The sequence below is a fragment of the Saccopteryx leptura genome, chromosome 9, assembly GCF_036850995.1.
Source record: "Saccopteryx leptura isolate mSacLep1 chromosome 9, mSacLep1_pri_phased_curated, whole genome shotgun sequence".
Classification (NCBI taxonomy): domain Eukaryota; kingdom Metazoa; phylum Chordata; class Mammalia; order Chiroptera; family Emballonuridae; genus Saccopteryx; species Saccopteryx leptura.
In genome coordinates, this window is record NC_089511.1 from 69,477,102 (window position 1) to 69,497,471 (window position 20,370).

Consider the following 20,370-nt stretch of genomic DNA (forward strand, 5'->3'; position numbering starts at 1 on the left):
ATACATATCACCTAAATCAGAATAAGTATTTTAATAGAAAATAAATTTATCAGAAATAAAATATACCCACTCCTCTTACCTGCCATGGATCCAGCCATTAATCTGTGCACATGACCAGAAATTCCCAGCTTTGTAGTAATGAACTAGAAACCAAAAACATCAAATTAAATGAGATATTTTTAAATGCTATCCACTGTTTAATAATATTTATTTCAAAAGAGTTACAGAACTAGCAAGAATGAAATCAGTATGAAATGTGAGTGAAATGAGCACAATTATATGAAGCTAGATATTGTTATATTATATCATAAAGAGGTCAGATATTTCCTCTATAGCTTGTGCTCTAATTTTTGTACTTTTACAGAAGCAATCTAGCTTAGAATTACTGAATATACATACTACACATTGACGACCACACATACAAAGTATTAATGCCCTCTGTACATCAAAACTTCTATACACGATGAAGTCTTGATATATATAGGGCATCCATTCTATCTGACAGACTAGCTTAGAATGTTGTTCTCATCTCAGCTGTTTACTTTTTATTTTAAGATACCCTGTAAAATTTAACATATTTAACCCCTTTCTGTATTAAGATGTTTGAGAGGATAAACTTTTAGTCAACTAGAAAAGAGAAACTTGATCAATAAGATGGGAAAAGTTGTTAGCTTAGATCATTACTTATAAACAGATTTTAGAACATGATTTCCTATTTTATTTAGTAAGAAAAATCCAAAGCCACAATATTCCTCTCCACAATTGAGAAACAAAAAGCACATAAAAGAGCTATTATTATTTTATGGATATATTAATATCTACTTGAAGGATACTTTGGCTCTTCTTCATAAGCATGAATATAAACAATTTACTCAAAAATGACTAACGATTCTAGAATAGGTAACTCCAAAACGACGCTATATTTAAAATTTTAAACTATCAGAAATCTTAGTTCTTCAAAAAGACATTACTTTGCCCATTCATCAAAAATAACTTTAAAGACCAAAGCAAAGGCCTTGTCAACCAAGTATGATATTTAAGGACACAAAAGAAGAAAACAAAATAAAAGTTCACCGTTTTATAATGCTCAAACGCCATAAACTGGATTGCACCATAGGGAAAGATTCGAATCATCATTGCACCATTCCCTTTATACAATCCAAGGTATCCCTCCTTTTGGGGAACAGCACGCAATGTAGAAAATACTCCTATTTTTAGAAAGATTTTTAGATGAAAAATATTATTAAAACAGAGATAACTATATAAATTCAAATTTTCATGACAATCACAGATAAAGATTACTAATGCCATCATTCATAATATAATTTTGTTTCAGGAATTACATGAATAGTAATTTCTATAGAAGTTAATACTACTTAAAATATATCACTTGTTTAAGTTATATAAGCACACTGCATGTAAAAATATAAAACATATTATAGCAAGAACAACTACAAATTATAGTAAATTACTCTTATACCTATCACAAAATTAAACTATACCAATCTAAAAGACATTAACAGAAATACAGTGTATCTATAAAGTCATGGTGCCCTTTTGACCGGTCCCATGAAAGGAACAAAAGACGACAGAAATGTGAAATCTGCACCAAACAAAAGGAAAACTCTCCCAGTTTCATACCTATTCAGTGCAGTTCGATGTGGGTTCACGCACAGATTTTTTAGGGCTCCTTAGGTAGCTATCCCGTATAGCCTCTACAGACTTGTCACTGACTGATTGATGGCCTACCAGAACGGGGTTTCTCCACCAAACTGCTGGTTTCCTTAAACTGCTTATCCCACCGAGTAATGTTATTCCTATGTGGTGGCGCTTTGTTATAGACGCGCCGATATTCACGTTGCACTTTGATCACAAATTCAAATTTAGTGAGCCACAGAACACACTGAACTTTCCTCTGTACCGTCCACATCTCGACAGGCATGGCCGTGGGCTGCTCCGCTGTATACACGGTGTTATGTAATCATCTGCGCATGCGCACATGCTGCCACATCATCCTACAGAAACTGGGAGGGTTTTCCTTTTATTTGGTGCAGATTTCACATTTCTATCGTCTTTGTTGCTTTCCTGTGACCGGTCAAAAGTGCACCATGACTTTACAGACACAGTGTATATTCAAGGTCCATATATGGCAGTGTAGATGATCCATGCCATCTGGAAGGATGAAGGAATATTTCACAGAATGATCCAGACATACATGTGGTTTGTTTACATAAGAGTACTCTAGGCCCTGGCCGGTTGGCTCAGCAGTAGAGCCTCGGCCTGGCGTTCAGGAGTCCCAGGTTCAATTCCCGGCCAGGGCACACAGAAGCACCCATCTGCTTCTCCATCCCTCCCCCTCTCCTTCCTCTCTGTCTCTCTCTTCCCCTCCTGCCGCCGGGCGCTGAGGATGGCTCTGTGGCCTCTGCCTCAGGTGCTGGAATGACTCTGGATGCAACAGAGTGATGCCCCAGAGGGGCAGAGCATTGCCCCCTGGTGGGCATGCCGGGTGGATCCCGGTAGGCACATGCGGGAGTCTGTATGACTGCCTCCCCATTTCCAGCTTTGGAAATAAAGAAATTAAAAAAAAAAAAAAAAAAAAAGAGTACTACTAAATAGGCCCTGGCCGGTTGGCTCAGTGGTAGAGCGTCAGCCTGGCGTGCAGAAGTCCCGGGTTCGATTCCCGGCCAGGGCACACAGGAGAAGCACCCATCTGCTTCTCCACCCCTCCCCCTCTCCTTCCTCTCTGTCTCTCTCTTCCCCTCCCGCAGCCAAGGCTCCATTGGAGCAAAGATGGCCCGGGCGCTGGGGATGGCTCCTTGGCCTCTGCCCCAGGCGCTAGAGGGGCTCTGGTTGCAACAGAGCGACGCCCCGGAGGGGCAGAGCATCGCCCCCTGGTGGGCGTGCCGGGTGGATCCCGGTTGGGCTCGTGCGGGAGTCTGGCTGTCTCTCCCTGTTTCCAGCTTCAGAAAAATACAAAAAAAAAAAGAGTACTACTAAATAAAAGAAAATAGACCAATACTAATCCCATTTGTAGTACATACTTTCAATAAATATATCACTAAGTATTCCCATTATTAAGCTATTTAATTTCAGGTTCCTTTCCAAATATTTCAAACAAAAACTTGATCAAATATGAATGTAAATCATTAGGCTCATTTTGAATTTTAGAATTCAAGCAACCCTTTAATCCCTTCCCAGAAATTAAAATTATAGGTACTTATTAACATCAAAGAAAAGATATCTCCTATAAGAATTATTATTATTATTATTGAGAGGCAGGGAGGCAGGCAGACAGACTCCTGAATGCGCCCCTACCAGGATCTACCCAGTAAACCCCCTATGGTTGATGCTCTGCCCGTCTGGGGTCACTGTCCCATGGCTTGGCAAAGAAGGTATTTTTAGCTCCTGAGTGGAGGTCATGGAGCCATCATCAATGCCCGACGCCAATTTCCTGGAACCATTAGAGCCATGACTACAGGAGGAGAAGAGAGAGAAAGAAAAGAGGGAGGGGGAATGGTAGAGAAGCAGATGGTTGCCTCTCCTGTGTGCCATGACCGGGAATCAAACCCGGGTTTCCACAAGCTGGGCGATGCTCTAATAAGAATTTATAAGCCCTGGCCAGTTGGCTCAGCGGTAGAGCGTCGGCCTAGCGTGCGGAAGATCCGGGTTTGATTCCCAGCCAGGGCACACAGGAGAAGCGCCCATTTGCTTCTCCACCCCTTCGCCGCGCTTTCCTCTCTGTCTCTCTCTTCCCCTCCCGCAGCCAAGGCTCCATTGGAGCAAAGATGGCCCGGGTGCTGGGGATGGCTCTGTGGCCTCTGCCTCAGGCGCTAGAGTGGCTCTGGTCGCAACATGGTGACGCCCAGGATGGGCAGAGCATCGCCCCCCGGAGGGGCAGAGCATCGCCCCATGGTGGGCGTGCCAGGTGGATCCCGGTCAGGCGCATGCGGGAGTCTGTCTGACTGTCTCTCCCTGTTTCCAGCTTCAGAAAAATGAAAAAAAAAAAAAGAATAAAAAAAAAACAATTTATAAAAAGCAGAAATATAACCCTAGCTGAGTAGCTGTTGGTTAGAGCGTTGTCCTGATACACCAAGGTGGCGGGTTCAATCCTCAGTTTGGGCACATACAAGAATCAACCAATGTGCCTGACCAGAAGTGGCACAGTGGACACAGCAGGGGTTGGGAACCTTTCGCTGAGACAGCCATTAATGCCACATATTTTAAAATGTAATTCCGTGAGGCCATACAACGACCCGTGTACGTTACGTCTGACCAGGCGGTGGCGCAGTGGATATAGCATTGGACTGGGATGTGGAAGACCCAGATTCGAGACCCCAAGGTCGCCAGCTTGGGCGCGGGCTTGAGCATGGGGTCACCAGCTTGAGCATGGGATCATTGAAATGATCTCATGGTTGCTGGCTTGAGTCCAAGGTAGCTCGGTTGAACAAGGGGTCACTAGCTCAGCTGGAGCCCCAATGTCAAGCCATGTACGAGAAGCAATCAATTAACAACTAAAGTGCCTTAAGAGTTGATGCTTCTCATCTCTCTCCCTTCCTGTTTGTCTATCTCTCACACAAAAAATTTTTTAATAACTATTTTATTTATTCATTTATTTATTTATTTTGGTGACAGAGACAGAGAGACAAATAGGGAAAGACAGAAAGGGAGAGAGATGAGAAGCATCAGTTCTTTGTTGCCTTGACAGAGGGGGGGGAGAACAGCAGACCAAGTGACCCCTTCCTCAGGCCAGCGACCTTGGGCTCAAGCTGGTGAGCCTTGCTCAAACCAGATGAGCCCACACTCAAGCTAGTGACCTCAGGATTTTGAATCTGGGTCCTCCGCATCCCAGTCTGACGCTCTATCCATTGTACCACCAACTGGTCAGGCAATAAATAATTTTTTTTAAGTTTAAGAAAATTTTTAAAGAATCAACCAATGGTCTTGGCCCATGGGCTCAGTGGACAGAGCGTTTTCCCAGTGTGCAGACATCCTGCGTTTGATCCCATCAGGACACACATAAGAAGTGACAATTTGCTTATCTTGCACTTCCTCTCCCCCTTGCTCTCATTTCTCCTCTCGAAGCCAGTGGCTTGAAAGGTTCAAGAATCGGCCCCAGGTGATTAGGATAGCTGGGCTGATTCCAGCATCAGCCCCAGACAGGGGTTGCCAGGTGCACCCCAGTCGGGGTGCATGTAGGTGTACCTCTATACCTCCCTTACTCTCACAAAATAAATAAGTAAAAATCAACCAATGAATGCACGAATAAGTGGAACAACAAATTGATATTCTCTCTCCCTTCCTCTCTGTAAACTCAACAATTTTTTTTTTTTTTTACAGAGACAGAGAGAGAGTCAGAGAGAGGGATAGATAGGGACAGACAGACAGGAACGGAGAGAGATGAGAAGTATCAATCATTAGTTTTTCGTTGCTCGTTGCAACATCTTTTTTTTTTTTTTGCATTTTTCTGAAGCTGGAAACAGGGAGAGACAGACAGACTCCCGCATGCGCCCAACCGGGATCCATCCGGCACACCCCACCAGGGGGCAATGCTCTGCCCATCCTGGGCGTCGCCATGTTGCGACCAGAGCCACTCTAGCTCCTGAGGCAGAGGCCACAGAGCCATCCCCAGCGCCCGGGCCATCTTTGCCCCAATGGAGCCTTGGCTGCGGGAGGGGAAGAGAGAGACAGAGAGGAAGGCGCGGCGGAGGGGTGGAGAAGCAAATGGGCGCTTCTCCTGTGTGCCCTGGCCGGGAATCGAACCCAGGTCCTCCGCACGCTAGGCCGACGCTCTACCGCTGAGCCAACCGGCCAGGGCTACGTTGCAACATCTTAGTTGTTCATTGATTGCTTTCTCATATGTGCCTTGACTGTGGGGCTACAGCAGACCGAGTAACCCCGTGCTCAAGCCAGCAACCTTGGGTCTAAGCTGGTGAGCTTTGTTCATACCAGATGAGTCCACGCTCAAGCTGGCGACCTCGGAGTCTCAAACCTGGGTCCTCAGCATCCCAGTCCAACACTCTACCCACTGCGCCACCGCCTGGTCAGGCTAAACTCAAATTTTTTATTTTATTTTAAGAAAGCAGATATCTAAATGGACTAAATGTCTATTAAAAATAATTCTGTTATATGAGCATATGGCTATACATATAATATGTAAAATTCTCCCAAAATACATGAATAAGAAAATTAAATATATTCATGCACACACCTAAAAAAAGAATTCCATTAAAGACATTGTCCCCCTTGCTAGAAGAGGGGGCAAAGGTAAAGCCATTTAATTTTATTGAAATGTGTTTGTAACCATTTAACGGTAAGTAAATTTAGAGTGAAAACTACCTAGTAGGGGCAGGAAGGCTGACAATGATGAAGGGGAAGTAAGATGATGAAAGGACAGTATACCTAGAGAATTTTTCAACTGTACTGATAATGCTTATTTTGATGCTCTGTATGGGTCTATATGGTTATTATACTATTATTCAAAACTCTTTATCAAAGACATTTTAAGAAAAACCATTAGTAGAAGCAAAATAGATACAGTACTTTAAAAAAAAGGAAATTTAATAAAGAGCAGGGGAAGAGAACTGGAGAAGACAAGAAAACCACAATAAACAAAAGATATAAAATAAGAATGTGGGTGAATCACTCAATGATACCAAAAAAAAGAATCTGAATGACAAATTCCTCTATTAAAAGCCAAAGAGCCTGACCAGGCGATGGCACAGTGGATAGAGCGTAGGACTGGGATGCAGAAGACATAGGTTTGAGACCCTGTGGTCGCCACATTGAGCAAGGGCTCATCTGGTTTGAGCAAGGCTCACCAGCTTGAGCCCAAGGTCGCTAGCTCAAGCAAGAAGTCACTTGGTCTGCTGTAGCCCCCCTGGTCAAGGCACATATGATAAAATAATCAATGAACAACTAAGGTGCCACAACAAAGAATTGATGCTTTTCATTTCTCTCCCTTCCTATCTGTCTGTCTGCCCCTCTGTCTGACTCTGTCACCAAAAAAAAAAAGCCAAAGACGCCTGGCCTGTGGGGACCTGGATGCTGGAGGTTGCCAGTTGTAAGCTCTGGGCTTGCCTGGTTGAGGCACATACAAGAAGAAACCACAACTGATATTTGCTGCTCTACCTACTCTCCTCTCTCTAAAAATCAATAAATAAAATCTTTTTTAAAAGCCAGATTCTCAAATTCTGTTAAAAATCCATATTTAACCATTTCCCTTTTACATAAATCTCAACTAAAATAACAGAAAGACAAACATGAAAAATGAATGTTAAATGTTTTCAAATGAATTTTAAATATCCACTAAGATGATTGTACCGTTTTTTCCCCTTCAACCTATATTCTGTACTATTTTCACTTTAGGAAATAAATTGAAATTTTTTTTCTTTAAGTATTTTTAAATTACAGTTCACATACAATATAATTCCTTTGAACAGTACAAACGTTCACATATGTCCTCATACCACCTGACCATCCAGAGTATGATCGTACATGTGTAAGGCAACATTAAAAAAAGGCAAATGTAGCCTGACCTGTGGTGGCACAGTGGATCAAGCATCGACCTGGAACGCTGAGGTTGCCGGTTCAAAACCCTGGGCTTGCCTGGTCAAGGCACATATGGGAGTTGATGCTTCCTGCTCCTCCCCCTTTTCTCTCTCTCTTTCTCTCTACCCCCTCTCTAAAATGAATGAGTTTAAAAATAAATAAATAAATGGTTAAAATGGCATATTTTATTAAAAAATTCTTATTTCCATAAATTGGTTATCAAACAAACATGATTTTAAGTTAATAAAACTGGAACTGGAACTAATTTTACTTTTGGGGCGGAAAAAACTTACTCCCAGGGGTCAGCGAGCATGAAAAAAACTCACTATTCAAAGGGTTAAATTAGTTTGAGGTGTACAACATCGTGATTCGACATTTATTTAACTTACAAAGTGATTACTCTGATAAGTCTACTAGAATCCGACACCGTACACAGTTATTACAGAGATTTCTTTTATTATATAACATTGGGTCAATTTTTGCTAACGTTACAAAAATGGGCCCTGGACAGGTAGCTCGTTTGGTTAGAGTGATATCCCAATATGCCAAGGTTGCGGGTTAAATCCCCAGTCAGGGCACATACAAGAATCAACCAATGAATGCAAAATTAACTGGAAAAATAAAAAAGGTGTTTCTCTTTCTAAAATCAATTTTACTGACCCATGATGGCACTTTGGATAGAGCATACACCTGGGATACTGAGGTCCCAGGTTCATAACCTCAAGGTTAACAGCTTGAGCGCCGGCTCACCACCTTGAGATGGGATCACTGACATGACCCCATGGTCAATGCCTTGAAGCCCAACACTGGCTTGAACAAAGTGTCCCTGGCTAGGCTGGAGCCACCCCTCTACCTACCCCATTAAGGCACAGTATGAGAACCAATCAATGAACAACTAAACTGCCACAACAGCCTGACCAGGAGGTGGAGCATCAGACTGGGACGCGGAGGACCAAGGTTCGAAACCCCTAGGTCTCCAGCTTGCACAGGGGCTCATCTGGATTGAGCACAGGTTTGCTGACTTGAGTGTGGGATCACAGACGCGACCCCATGGTCACTGGCTTGAAGCCCAAGGTCGCTGGCTTAAGCAAGGGGTCACCCACTCTGCTGTAGCCCCCAGGTCAAGGCACATATGAGAAGGCAATCAGTGAACAACTAAGGAGCGCAACAAAGAATTGATGCTTCTCATCTCTCTCCCTTCCTATCTCCCTCTCTCTGACTCTCTGTCAAAAATATAATAAAATAAATAAATAAAATGCCACAAATACAAGTTGATGTTTCTCATCTCTCCCTTCCTGTCTCTCTCACTTTCTTTCTCGCAAATAAATTAATTTAATTTTAAAAATTTCAAAAATGTTTGAAATTATGTGTTCCCTGAAGGGTGCCAAGTCCCCACTATTATCTTTTATATCAATCTTGTGTATTATTAAATCCTTCTCTGTATCTTTACTTACTTTATCAAGCTAGGATTAGAAGGAACTGACATTTGATAAAATACAAGCATATGCTTGTATATGTATACATCAGCTCTGAAAGGAAATGGAAGAAACTCGTAAAACTGCTCAATTCAAAGGAAGGAATAAGGGAAGGAGAAAGACATTTGCTTTTGCACTTTTATGAGCTTGTGAAAATTTACATTCAAAAAATATAAACAAAAAAATGTAAAAGCAACAAAATTAAAAATAAAGATTTTTAGCCCTGATCGGGTAGCTCAATTGGTTAAAATGTTGACCTGATAAACCGGGGCTGCGGGTTTGTCCCATTAGCATACGTAAGGATCAACCAGGAAGTACATCAATAGGTGGTACAACAAATCAATGTTTGTCTCCCTCTCTCCCTTCTTCTCTCTCTCCAAAATCAAGAAATTTAAATATATATATATTTTTTAAACAGGAGAGACAGCCAGAGAGACAGCCAGACAGGAAGGGAGAGAGATGAGAACATCAACTCATAGTTGCTGCACTTTATTTGCTCATTGATTGCTTTTCATATGTGCCTCTGGGGCAGGGGGCCTCCAGCTACACCACTAACCACTCACTCAAGCCAGCAATCTTTGGGCTCAAGCCAGCCACATTGGGGTTTGAGCCAGTGACCATGGGGTCATATCTATGATCCCACGCTCAAGCCGGTGAGCCTGTGCTCCAGCCAGATAAGCCAGCACTCAAGCTGGCAACACCTGGGACAATCTCGAGCTTTCTAATCTCGGTATCTAGCATCCCAGGCCAATGCTCTAACCACTGTACCACAGCCTGGTCAAGAAAAAAAAACACATTTTTTTTAAGTAAAAATTTTTGAAGAATCCTATTACAATTCATCTACCTATTTTTGTATTACATTTGAATATAAAAAGTTAAATGAAGGTCAAAGATTTCTAATATATTAGAGTGTTTATCCACTTTGAGTAAAAATGAAAAGGAGATTTTGGTACCTGAAAATGATGTCACACATTTTTAATTTTGGTTTTTTAATTTTTTTCCCCCAATTTTCCAAAAATTGCACGAAAGTAAAGCAGAGCTCAAGTTGATATGGGTTGTTTTGGCATTAGTAGTAGTGCCCCCACTACACACTGATTAGACAATGGCACAACCCCAAGAAAAACATGGTTTACACATTTTTTAAAAGAAGCTAAGGTATAACTTATATTCAATAGCACATCTTCATTATTTGACTGTGACTATTCATGTTTAAAAACCCCAATATAGCCTGACCTGTGGTGGCGCAGTGGATAAAGCGTCGACCTGGAATGCTGAGGTTGCCAGTTCAAAACCCTGGGCTTGCCCCGTCAAGGCACATATGGGAGTTGAAGCTTCCTGCTCCTCCCCCGTTCTCTTTCTCTCTCTCTCTCTCTCTCTCTCCCCTCTAAAATGAATAAATAAATAAAAATTTAAAAATAAACACCACAAAAACCCCCAATATTTTCAAAATGTTTGGCCCTGGCTGGTTGGCTCAGTAGTAGAGTGTCGGCCTGGGCTGCAGATGTCCTGGGTTTGATTCCCGGCCACTGCACAAAGAGAAGTGCCCATCTGCTTCTCCACCCTTCCTCCTCTCCTTACTCTCTATCTCTCTCGTCTCCTCCCGCACCCAGGGCTCCATTCAGCAAAGTTGGCCCGGGCGCTGAGATTGGCTCTGTGACCTCTGCCTCAGGCACTAGAATGGCTCGGGTTCCAGCAGAGCAACGCCCCAGATGGGCAGAGTGTCAACAACTGGTGGACTTGCCAGGTGGATTCCGATCAGGCACATGTGGGAGTCTGTCTCTCCATCTCACCACTTCTCACTTCAGAAAAATACAAAAAAAAAAACAAAAAAAAAAAGTTTATGCATACATAAAAGTAAGTTTCTTAGAATAAAATGCCAAAAACATTTTCAAGATAATAAAAAGCCAAGAATAACTTTCTTAATGGCTAGTATATTTTAAAATATTTTTTATTGAATTTTTTAGAGAGAAGGAAAGAGAAAGAAAGAGAGTGTGGTGTATTAACTCATAGTTGCTTCACTTTGGTTGTTCACTGATTGCTTCTCATACAAGCCTTGACAGGATGATCCCAGGATTTTGAATCAGTGACCTCAATATTCTAGGTCAATGCTCTACCACTGTGCCACCACAGGTCAGGATATGGTTAGTACAGTATATTGATATTTTAAAGATATACTTATAGCCTGACCAGGCACTGGCACAGTGGATAAAGCATAAGACTAGGAAGCAGAGAACCCAGGTTTGAAACCCCAAGGCCTCCGGCTTGAGCGTGGTCTCATCCAGCTTGAGCGTGGGCTAATCCAACTTGAGCACAGGCTCACAAGCTTTAGCCCAAAGGTCGCTGGCTTCAGCCCAAAGGTCACTGGCTTGAAGCCCAAGGTTTCTGACTAAGCCCAAGGTTGCTGGCTTCAGCAAGGGGTCACTCGCTCTGCTGGAGCCGCCCGATCAAGGCACATATGGGAAAGCAATCAATGAACAACTAAGGTGCTGCAACAAATAATTAATGCTCCTCACCTCTCTCCCTTCCTGTCTGTCTGTCCCTATCTGTCCTTCTCCTTGTAAATCTCTGTCTGTCACAAAATATTAAAAGAAATAAAAAGGTCTGGCCTGTGGTGGCACAGTGAATGGGGTATCAACCTAGAATACTGAGGTCACCAGTTTGAAACGCTGCTTGTCTGGTCAAGGCACATATGGGTGTTGATAATTCCTGCTTGTCCCTCACTTCTCTCCTTCTCTCTCCTCTCTACAAAGAATAAAATCTAAAAAAAAAGTGTTTAAAAAATAAAGACATATACACACACACACACACACATACAGATACATACAGAGAAATATACAGATATAAATATATAAAGTTTCATGAACTATACCACTCCAGGAATTTCATTTCAAATTTTGCATCCCTTGTCCCTGGCCGGTTGGCTCAGTGGTAGATTGTGGGCCAGCATATGGAAGTCCCTGGTTCGATTCCCGGTCAGGATGCACAGGAGAAGTGATCATCTGCTTCTCCACCCCTCACCCTTCTCACCCTTCTCCCTCTCTCTCTCTCTCTCTCTCTCTCTCTCTCTCTCTCCCTCGCACCCTCCCCCCCTCCCTCCCCCCCAGGTGCTGAGGACAGCTCCCTGGCCTCTATCTCAAGCACTAAAAATAGCTGTTGCTGAGCAACCAAACAATGCCCCAGATGGGCAGAGCATCCTACCATAGGAGGTTTCCTTGGTGGAGCCTGCTCTAGGCCATGCCATGTTCTGTCTCTCTGCCTCCCCTGTTCTCACACTTAATTTAAAAAAATAATTTAAAAAGATTTTTTTTAATGTTGACATGGGTACACTGTAACCCATGGCACACAGCCCTATGGAACATGAAATCTAATATAAACATGTAATCTAATGATTACAAATCAGTAAACAAAACAACATAGACTAGCATTGGGAGGAAGTAAAAGTGAATAAAACCACCCTGCTCAGACATAGTAAAACACTCCAAGATATTGGGTAATAAAATTCATCTCCTTTGCACTCTCAATTGAGATAACAAAAAAAAATAATTGCCTTCCTTTCCAGTTTAACATAAGCTCTCAATAAGTTCAAAGGTCTGATTTGTTTTTATAAAGGATTCGTATACAGTGAAGAATTCATTGCTAGGCACAAAGATGGTAGTAATTTTTTTTTTCAATTTCAAATACAGACTTAGTATTAAAAAAATCAACAAGAAAATGAGCTACAGCCAGACCAGGCAGTGGCGCTGTGGATAAGGCATCAGACTGGGACGCAGAGGACTCAGGTTGGAAACCCAGAGGTCACCGTGGTCTTCAGCACGGGCTCATCCTGCTTGAGTGCGGGCTCACCAGCTTGATCATGGGGTCGCAGCCTTGAGGTGGGATCACAGACATGACCCCATGTTGGCTGGCTTGAGCCAAAGGTCGCTGGCTTGAAGAAGAGGTCACTTGCTCTGCTGGAGCCCCTGGGTCGAGGCACATATGAGAAAGCAATTATTGAACAACCAAGGTGTCTCAACGAAGAATTGATGCTCCTCATCTCTCTCCCTTCCTGTCTGTCCCTATCTGTCCCTCCTGCTGTCTCTGTCAAAAAAAAAAAAAAATTGACAACAACCAACACAACAATAACCATCTGGTGTGAAGGGAATGAATCAAAAAATTACCTATTTTTTTTTCTTTTTTGTATTTTTCTGAAGTTGGAAACAGGGAGGTAGTCAGTCAAACTCCCGCATGCGCCCGACCGGGATCCATCCAGCACGCCCACCAGGAGGCGATGCTCTGCCACAACCAGAGCCATTCTAGCACCTGAGGCAGAGGCCACAAAGCAATCCTCAGCGCCAGGGCCAACTTTGCTCCAGTGGAGCCTTGGCTGCGGGAGGGGAAGAGAGAGACAGAGAGGAAGGAGAGGGGGAGGGATGGAGAAGCAGATGGGCGCTTCTCCTGTGTGCCCTGGCCGGGAATCGAACCCGGGACTGCTGCATGCCAGGCGGACGCTCTACCACTGAGACAACCAGCCAGGGCATATTACCTATTTTTTGTCACATTGGCAAAAAATGTTTTTAGTGTGCCACAGAATTTTAGTAATTAGGTTATGTGTTCCATGAGATGAAAAATCATTGGCTTAGAGGGAAAAAAAGTTGTTATTTTTCATTTATTTATTTTTTGTGACAGAGACAGAGAGAGGAACAGACAGACAAGAAGAGAGAGAGATGGCCTGATCAGGTGGTGGCGCAGTGGATAGAGCATTGGACTGGGATGTGGAAGGACCCAGGTTCGAGACCCTGAGGTTGCCAGCTTGAGCACAGGCTCATCTGGTTTGAGTAAAAGCTCATCAGCTTGGACCCAAGGTCGCTCGCTCGAGCAAGGGGTTACTTGGTCTGCTGAAGACCCATGGTCAAGGCACATATGAAAAAGAAATCAATGAACAAATAAGGTCTTGCAACAAAAAACTGATGACTGATGCTTCTCACCTCTCTCCGTTCCTGTCTGTCTGTCCCTGTCTATCCCTCTCTCTCTGTCTGTGTAAAAAAGAGAGAGAGAGATGAAAAGCATAAATTCTTTTTTTTTTTTTAATTTTTCTTTTTATTAATTTTTAGAGAGGAGATAGAGTGAGTGAGAAAGAGAGAGAGAGAAGGGGGAGGGAGGAGCAGGAAGCACCAACTCCCATATGTGCCTTGACCAGGCAAGCCCAGGGTTTTGAACCGGCGACCTCAGCGTTCCAGGTCGACTCTTTATCCACTGCGCCACCACAGGTCAGGCCAAAAAGCATCAATTCTTCATTGTGGCAACTTAGTTGTTCATTAATTACTTTCTCATATGTGCCTTGACAGGGGGCAATAGCAGAGCGAGGACCCCTTCCTCAAGCCAGCAACTTTGGGCTTCAAGCCAGCAACCTTCGGGCTCAAGTCAATGACCATGAGATTACGTCTATGATCCCATGCTCAAATCAGTGACCCCACACTCAAGCTAGTGAGCCCAGGTTCAGGCTAGATGAGCCCTCGCTCAAGCCAACGACCTCAGGGATTCAAACCTGGGTCATCTGCATCCCAGGACGACACTCTACCTACTGCATCACTGCCTGGTCAGGCAAAAGTTGTCACTTTTGCCCTGGCCGGTTGGCTCAGCGGTAGAGCGTCGGCCTAGCGTGCGGAGGACCCGGGTTCGATTCCCGGCCAGGGCACATAGGAGAAGCGCCCATTTGCTTCTCCACCCCTCCGCCGCGCTTTCCTCTCTGTCTCTCTCTTCCCCTCCCGCAGCCAAGGCTCCATTGGAGCAAAAGATGGCCCGGGCGCTGGGCATGGCTCTGTGGCCTCTGCCTCAGGCGCTAGAGTGGCTCTGGTCGCAATATGGCGACGCCCAGGATGGGCAGAGCATCGCCCCCTGGGGGGCAGAGCACCGCCCCTGGTGGGCGTGCCGGGTGGATCCCGGTCGGGCGCATGCGGGAGTCTGTCTGACTGTCACTCCCTGTTTCCAGCTTCAGAAAAATGAAAAAGAAAAAAAAAAAAAAAAAAAAAAAAAAAAAAAAAAGTTGTCACTTTTTTTTAGAGAGAGAGAGACAGAAAGGGACCAACAGACAGGAAGGGAGAGAAATGAGAAGCATCATTTCTTTGTTATGATACCTTAGTTGTTCACTGCTTCCTCATATGTGCCTTGACTTGGGGGCTCCCACCAAGCCAGTGATGCCTTGCTCAAGCCAGCAACCTTGGGCTTCAAGCCAGCGAACTCTGGTGGGCTCAAGCCAGTGATGACTGGGTCACATCTATGATCCCACGATCAACCTGCACTCAAGCTGGCAACCTTGGATTTCAAATATGGATCCTAGCGTCCCAGGCCAATGCCCTATCCACTGTGCAACCGCCTGGTCAAGCAGAAGAAAAAAATTTAATCTCACCACTAAACATTAACCTTTAGCCTTTTGTGTAAGCACATGTTTATTTATATAAAAAACAATGATCCCACCATTTTTTAATTTTTTTATTCTTTGCCTGACATGTGGTAGCACAGCGGATTAGAGCTAGACCTGGAACGCTGAGGTTGCAGTTTCAAAACCCTGGGCTTGCCTGGTCAAGGTACATATGGAAGTTGATGCTTCCAGCTCCTCTCCCCCTTTTCTTTCCCTTTCTCTCTCTCCCCTCTCTTAAAAAACAAACAAATAAATAAATAAATTTTTTCAGTTCTTTATTTAAGTGAAAAGATGGGAGATAGACAGATTCCCACATGCACCCCCACCAGGATCCACCCAGCAACCCCCATCTGGGGCCTGTGCTGGCAACAGAGCTATTTTTAGCACCTGAGGGGGCAGCTCCAACAAGCCATCCTCAGATCCCAGAGCCAATGCCCTTGAATTGATTAAGCCATGGCTGTGGGAGAAGAAGAAAGAAAGAAAGAGAGAGAAAGAGAGAGAAAAAGAGAGAGTGCGAGAGAGAGTGCGAGAGAGAGAAGGGGAGGGAGAAGGGAGAAGCAGATGGTAGCTTTTCCTGTGTGACCTAACTGGAATTGAACCTAGGACTTCCACACACCAAGCTGATGCTCTATCACTGAGCCAACCAGCCAGGGTCTGATTCCACCATTTTTTAATTTTTACATTTAAACAATACATAATAAACATTGCTTCTAGTCAATTAATATTCTTTTTTATTAAGTGAGAGGTGGGAGACAGAAAGACAGACTCCCGCCCTGGCCGGTTGGCTCAGCAGTACAGCGTCGGCCTGGCGTGCGGGGACCCGGGTTTGATTCCCGGCCAGGGCACATAGGAGAAGCGCCCATTTGCTTCTCCACCCCCCCTCCTTCCTCTCTGTCTCTCTCTTCCCCTCCCGCAGCCAAGGCTCCAGTGGAGCAAAGATGGCCCGGGAGCTGGGGATGGCTCCTTGGCCCCTGCCCCAGGCGCTAGAGTAGCTCTGGTCGCGGCAGAGCATCGCCCCGGAGGGGCAGAGCATCGCCCCTGGTGGGTGTGCCGGGTGGATCCCGGTCGGGCGCATGCGGGAGTCTGTCTGACTGTCTCTCCCTGTTTCCAGCTTCAGAAAAATACAAAAAAAAAAAAGAAAGAAAGACAGACTCCAGATGTGTGCTCTGGCCAGGATCTACCTGGCAAGTTCCCTACCCAGTGATGCTCTGCCCTTCTGAGACTGCTGTTCCATTGCTCGGCAACTAAGCTATTTTAGTGCCTGAAGCAAGGCCATAGAGACATCCTCAGCACCCTGGGCTAACTTGCGTAAACCATTAGGGCCGTGACTATACAAGAGGAAGATAGAGTATGAGAGAGAGAAGGGGGAGAGGTGGAGAAGCAGATGGTCACTTTTTCTGTGTGCCCTGACTGGCAATTGAACCTGAGACATCAACACACTGGGCTGATGCTCTACCCATGAGCCAACCGACCAGGGCCTAAAAATTCTTACTACAACCAATGATATATTATTAGTGTCCACATTAATTAAATGACTGGTTTTTATGTTTTTACAGAACAATCAAGGGCTTGATATTTTTTTAACTTTTTTAATTTTTTTTTGTGAGAAAGAGAGAAGGGGGGAGGATCAGAAAGCATCAACTCCCACATGTGCCTTGACCAGGCAAGCCCGTAGTTTAAAATCGGTGACGTCAGCATTCCAAGTCAATGCTTTATCCACTGCATCACCACAGGTCAGATCAGGGCTTGATATTTTTTAATAATGTAAGTTTACCCATAAATTGCATTGGATTCTGCTTGCACTAAGATTTCTAGAAGGTGCCTGACCTACGGTGGCACAGTGGATAAAGCATCAACCTGAAATGCTAAGGTGGCCCATTCAAAACCCTGGGCTTGCTCGGACAAGGAACATATGAGATGCAACTTCGAGTTGATATTTCCCACTCCTCCCGCCCACCCCCTTTTCTCGCGCGCTCTCTCTCCTCCAGCTAAAAAATAAAATCAATAAATAAAATCTTGAAAAAAAAAGATTTCTAGCAGGCATGTTTAAAACAATAAATCTTATCTCCATGACTGACTTGATTTTTTTTTTTTAATCAGGCTGAGCTGTTAATGCAGTGGTCAGGAACCTATGACTTGCGAGCCAGATGTGGCTCTTTTGATGGCTGCATCTGGCTTGCAGACAAATCTTTAATAAAAAAAATAATAACATTAAAAATGTAAAACATTCTCATGTATTACAATCCATTCATTTCCTACTGCTCATGTTCATGGTTGCGGGTGGCTGCAGCCAATCACAGCTGTCCTCTGGGACAACACCAAATTTTTATTGGATAATGCATAATGTACACGGGTCATTGTATGGCTCTCACAGAAATATATTTTAAAATATGTGGCGTTCATAGCTCTCTCAGCCAAAAAGGTTCCTGACCCCTGTGTTAATGCATGTGTACCTGTCAAGGGTATGACACGTTAATCCCAATACACAAATAGTACTTCATTGATTCAAAGATTTTGGTTTAAAGGATATCAGTACCCTAAAATAATTATAACCTCTATTGCAAATGAAAAGATTAAAATAGGTAAGAGATACATCCCTTGTAAAATCTGCCCCAAACTTGAACTCCCTTTTGTATCCTATTTCCACTATAATTTACAAATAGAAACCAAGCCTGCAGTTGGATGTTTTCATTCATTTTTATCTTTAGTATCTATTAACTCACCTAAATGTTTGTAATGGTGATTGTGAGCTTGCAATAAAACCTTTACTCGATCCAAAGGAGCAACTGTTGTTTTAGCACAGCATCCTGCAATACCTAAAGAAACAGTAAGAGATCAGGGAAAAATCGCATACCATTTTTTTCCAGATGCAAATAATTATTCATTCAGCCAACACATACCCTCGGAGCTTTAATTTGGTCTCTATGGTGATGTGCAGATAGATGATGGGCCCTCATTCTCTATAACTTACTAATTGAGTGTGTCATACTTAAAAATAAACTTGAACAGGAAAAAGAAAATAATAAGTTTGAACAGTGTAAATCTGTTCCCAACACCTGATGAACTCTGGGAATCTTGCTAAATGTGGTTATGGGGACACTTGACGGTATTTACCCAACTGTAGGCTCTGTTTGAAGTAACCTCCTCTTTTTCTGTATAACTTTTACATTGAAATAACCTACTCTGCCTGACCTGTGGTGGCGCAGTGGATAGAGTGTTGACCTGGAATGCTAAGGTCGCCGGTTCGAAACCCTGGGCTTGCCTGGTCAGGGCACATATGGGAGTTGATGCTTCCAGCTCCTCCCCCCTTCTCTCTCTGTCTATCTCTCCTGTCTCTCTCTCTCCCTCTCTCTCTCCTCTCTAAAAATGAATAAATAAAATAAAGTTTAAAAAAAAAAAAAGAAATAACCTACTTTTACCTATAAAATTCAACCATTCTTTTATACATTCAGCAATTATTATAATTATTATTATAATTCAGCAATTATTTGTTTCCTACCATATGTCACTGTGCAGACAAGTGGATGACAGTAAAGTGCAAAAGAGTATACATACTGACCAGCCCTACCAGCCTGGCAAGCTTCTAAGGTGATACTATAGACTTTTTTGCTATGTTGTTTGTGCACTCCACCCCCAAAATTCATATGTTGAAAACTAATTCCCAATGTGATGACATTTAGAGGTGGAGCTTTTAGGATGTGATTAAGTCCTGAGGGCTCTACATGTTTATTTATATAAAATGTGATTTGATTCAACCACTATAAGGGCAATGATCATGGGATTAGTGCCCTCATAAATGAGATCCAAGACACTACCGGCTCCTTCCACCTAATGAAAAGACACCAAGAAGATGCTGTTTATGAGAAAGAAGGTCCTCATTTAATCTGCTGGCACCATGACCTTGGACTTCCCAGCTTCTAGATCTTTGAAAAATAAATGTTTGTTGTTTATAAGCCACCCAGATTATGGTATTTTTGTTTTAGCAGCCCAAATGAACTAAAACACTTTTATAAAGTAACTTACATGTACAAATGCTCCTTGACTTACAATGGGGTTACATCTTGATAAACATTTTTTTTTTTTAAAGATTTTATTTATTCATTATAGAGAGAGGAGAGAGAGAGAGAGAGAGAGAGAGAGAGAGAGAGAGAGAAGGGGGGAGGAGCAGAAAGCATCAACTCCCATATGTGCCTTGACCAGGCAAGCCCAGGGTTTTGAACCAGCAACCTCAGCGTTTCCAGGTTGACACTTTATCCACTGCGCCACCACAGGTCAGGCTTGATAAACATATTATAAATTGAAATGATCATAAATAGAAAATGCATTTTAATTAAGGGTGAATTTTACTATATATAAATTATACCTTAATAAGCCTGATTTTGAAACAAAAAAAACTTGTAAAAACAATAAAAAACAGAAAAACTATGCAAGCTTCTACAAAATGCCCAGCTTAGCCTGACCAGGCAGTGGAGCAGTGCACAGAGCATGGAACTGGGACGTAGAGGGCCCAGGCTGAAAACTCTGAGATCACCAGCTTGAGCTGTGGCTCATCTGGTTTGAGCAAGGCTCAATGGCTTGAGCCCAAGGTCACTGGCTGAGCAGGGGGTCACTCGGTCTGCTGTACCCCCCCTCATCAAGGCACATATGAGAAAGCAATCAATGAACAACTAAGGTGCCGCAACAAAAAACTAACGATTGATGCTTCTCATCTCTCTCTGTTCCTGTCTGTCTGCCCCTCTCTGTCTCTCTCTGACTCTGTCTCTGTGAAAAAAAGAAAAAAAAGAAACTTTACCAGCCTCCCAGAAGTACTTTCTGTACTCCCACAATCACTACTTGCCCTCCTTTTCTTTTTTTTTTTCTTTTTTTCTTTCTTTTTCTTTTGTATTTTTCTGAAGCTGGAAACGGGGAGTGACAGTCAGACTCCCCCATGCGCCCGACTGGGATCCACCA

The 20,370-nt window shown here is 43.4% G+C and overlaps 1 protein-coding gene and 1 non-coding gene across 3 annotated transcripts in view; both read right to left on the minus strand.

The window, feature by feature from the left end:
- The window catches only part of SLC25A16 (solute carrier family 25 member 16), a 43,331-nt gene that overhangs the window by 21,293 nt on the left and 1,668 nt on the right, over positions 1–20,370 (minus strand). For both annotated transcript variants that reach the window (XM_066348979.1, XM_066348978.1), the window contains exons 2-4: positions 18,144–18,236; positions 1,075–1,208; positions 80–143 (exon numbers count right to left, since the gene is read on the minus strand). In XM_066348979.1, the coding sequence (XP_066205076.1) occupies positions 80–143; positions 1,075–1,208; positions 18,144–18,236 (291 nt within the window). The remainder of the gene's footprint in view (positions 1–79; positions 144–1,074; positions 1,209–18,143; positions 18,237–20,370) is intronic.
- Positions 10,031–10,152, minus strand: LOC136381681 (U4atac minor spliceosomal RNA). Its single transcript, XR_010747157.1, has one exon. It is a non-coding gene; the product is annotated as a U4atac minor spliceosomal RNA (small nuclear RNA).